This window comes from Egretta garzetta, unplaced genomic scaffold (genome assembly GCF_000687185.1).
Source record: "Egretta garzetta isolate BGI_Z169 unplaced genomic scaffold, ASM68718v1 scaffold205, whole genome shotgun sequence".
NCBI lineage: Eukaryota > Metazoa > Chordata > Aves > Pelecaniformes > Ardeidae > Egretta > Egretta garzetta.
This window is the reverse complement of record NW_009259713.1, coordinates 58,687-61,564: the sequence shown is the minus strand read 5'-3', so window position 1 is coordinate 61,564 and position 2,878 is coordinate 58,687. Positions and strand designations below refer to the sequence as shown.

General features: G+C 31.9%; 1 protein-coding gene across 2 annotated transcripts in view; it reads left to right on the top strand.

The window, feature by feature from the left end:
• Positions 1–415: 415 nt before the first annotated feature.
• MOSPD2 (motile sperm domain containing 2) overlaps positions 416–2,878 on the top strand; it is a 27,525-nt gene continuing 25,062 nt past the window's right edge. The window contains exons 1-2 of one of the 2 annotated variants that reach the window (XM_009639049.2): positions 416–575; positions 1,308–1,394. In XM_009639049.2, the coding sequence (XP_009637344.1) occupies positions 530–575; positions 1,308–1,394 (133 nt within the window). In that variant the 5' untranslated portion in view covers positions 416–529. The remainder of the gene's footprint in view (positions 576–1,307; positions 1,395–2,878) is intronic. The other variant, XR_004842043.1, reaches the window with a different exon arrangement.

The window sequence follows — 2,878 nt, the reverse complement described above, 5'->3', positions numbered from 1 at the left end:
GAAACAGTATAAATTGAAAGACACATAAAATAGGTCATATCTTTGCATGTAGGCTGGTAAAACTAAAAATATTCATGGAATTTAATGGTGTCTTTTTCTTAATGTCTTCCTCAAGATGTCTGATTGAAATATGCATCCCTAAACTGTCCAGTCACAGTTCTAAATAGTTATTTTAATTATGATGACCCTGAAAGTAGTTATTTTTAGTTTATTGCTGCTGACAGAGGAATAGTCTTTCCAGTATGTGAAAACTAACATCTATTTTATTAACTAGTCTTAACTTTTTTCATGCTGATCACAAATAAATTTAAGTGAATAGTTTAAGAGCTTATGGTTGCTTTTAGCTGTCAAAGAGATGTGTATCAGTGTCTGTTTCATAGCAAATGCTATATTCTTACTATAATTGATTTATTTGCTAGATAAATCGGATAAATATGATTCTAGAGATGTGGAAAGACTTCAGCAAGATGATAAATGGGTTGAAAATTATCTGATTTGGCGTCACGATGTTGTGGATGATACGTTAAAGATGATTGATGAAAGCTTTCAGTGGAGGAAAGAATATTCAGTTAATGGTAAGCTATGTTATATAATGGTTTTGATGGTGTATGTTGGTTTCCTGTTGAACTACAACTGACATCTATATGTAGCTTCATTAAGTACCTTTTAAAGGTTTTTTAAGTACCTCAGATTGCTGAGCAAGAACTTTTCTACTCAGTCAAAAAAAAGAACTATTGCTTTTTATGTTGACTGGTACTGTGTCACTGTTTTGTTGTGGTTCCGTACATCTGTTTAAGAGGAAGGAAGGCAGGCAGCTAATCTCTTGCTATGCCTTTGTGCATTTGCTAGAATGGAGTCCTTAAAAAAAAAAAAAAAAAAAAAAAAAAAAAGCGGTAACAACAAAAATCCGCAAAAACCAGGGCTGTGTTGTTCATCATAGTAGCACTGGGTCTAACACCCTAGGTAGAATAGATCTGGCTTTTGTGCTGTGAGAATGTTTTGAAATTGAGCTTTATCTACAGGACTTCATGATCTGAATTAAAGGATAAAGTAAGAGGGGCTGCAGATATGAGCAAAAATAAACATTTGCAGCATATTTTTCTTACATAATTTTTTTTATTCTTACTTCTTCCTAAATAGATCCTACTCTACAGCATGAGAAGAAGATACTAAAGATTTAAAATGAGCTCAATATTTGCATTAGTTTACTAAAGGCCTTAGAAAGTGGTTTATAAAGCCATTTTGTATTTTGTTACAATGTGATTATTAATATGTCTACTGAAATAATCTTTCATTTGGCTTTACAGACTTGACAGAATCTGTCCTTCCAAAGTGGTTATTTGAAAATGGTGCTCTCTTTCTGCATGGATATGATAAAGAGGGCTATAAATTATGTAAGTTACACAGAATATAATATTTTCAGTCATTGATTATCATTTTTTGTTTCCAGCATTTTGGCATCTATTTTGAAAAATAAACATTTTAGAAATAGAAGTAGGTACACATTTGCAATTGTTTTTACTAAAAATGATGAGAAGTTTGTAACTTTGAATATCTCGTTGGGTCACAGAAGTGGAATGAGGAAACTATCAGCAGTTTTCAAAAATCATAAACCTTTACTCTAGTTATAATGCAGTTTTTAACTTTCTGCTGAAGTGCATTGTTTCTGTATCTACTGTGGTGAGTATATGACTACTATAAATGTTCATTATTACAGTGCCTTGTCATCACTTTTCTAGCGGCCCACGTTCTTGCATACTTGTGGTGGTTCACAGGAGGTCCACAATGCTTTTCTTTTTCATTTTTTCTGATGTCATTGGAATGTTCAATAACAGTGTGGACAGCTGAGAATTGTTGGAGAATGAACTCTCAAGTTGTGTGATTAACTTCTAGTAATTAAAGAATAAGATTTGTAGTGAAACAGTAAATATTGCCTGAAATACTCCTGAGTTTTTTTTAATAGTGTATAATAGATGGTCAATAAATGAATCTGTTTACATTTAATTAAGCTTAAACCCTGTGGAGCAAAAGAGGCTTTCTAAACAAATAGCTCATGAGGCTTTCCAAGCAGTTGGCTTGAACCTTTAAAAAACCCCAAAATTTAAGTCTGAAATTTTGCTTTTCCTTGTTTTACAAGGGCTAGTTTGTGCTTCCAGAAATACACTAAAAATAGTCTTTTACAGAAATGACTGTTTTAAACAACCACGTTTCTTTAAACGAGCCATAAAATATTTTTATTTGCAATTGGAAGTAAAAGACATGGAGAAGAAATCTGTTTTCTAGTAAGACTTTCCAAGTTTCAGGGAAAAAATATTAGAATATCTCTACAATTATTTTCAGGGATTGTCTAATTTTGGTATTGTAGAAGTACCAAAAATTAAGGCTGCTCTTCACATTGCTGCCCCCCGAATACTTCTTTTATGACTTCATTATATAGTAGAGTAATTTGGTTTCAGACACTTTTATAAGGTCTGTTACTTCTGAAATATGTTACTTGTCATGCAAAAACTTGTTTCTGCTTGACTCATTTCTTATTCCATAAGGGTATTTATTGGGCTTTCATTTATATAATGTTGCTCATCTGGATTTTTTCATTTTATTTTAGAAAGGTCTGCTTTTTATATAATTCATAATGTGTGTATAAATCCTTTTTCAAAACACATCAACTACAATGCTGTAGAAAACTTAAGCAGAAGAAGAAACAAATTTCACAACCACAACAATACTTAGAATAGATGCAGAACATAATACTGTATCTGAGGACCACGTGATTTAATTTGAAATTGTGAAATAATGATCTAGATAAGTAGTCTTTAAATACATGAAAAGTATTTTTCCACTGCCCTGTTCCTTCTGTGCTGTAATTCTGTATATTCAG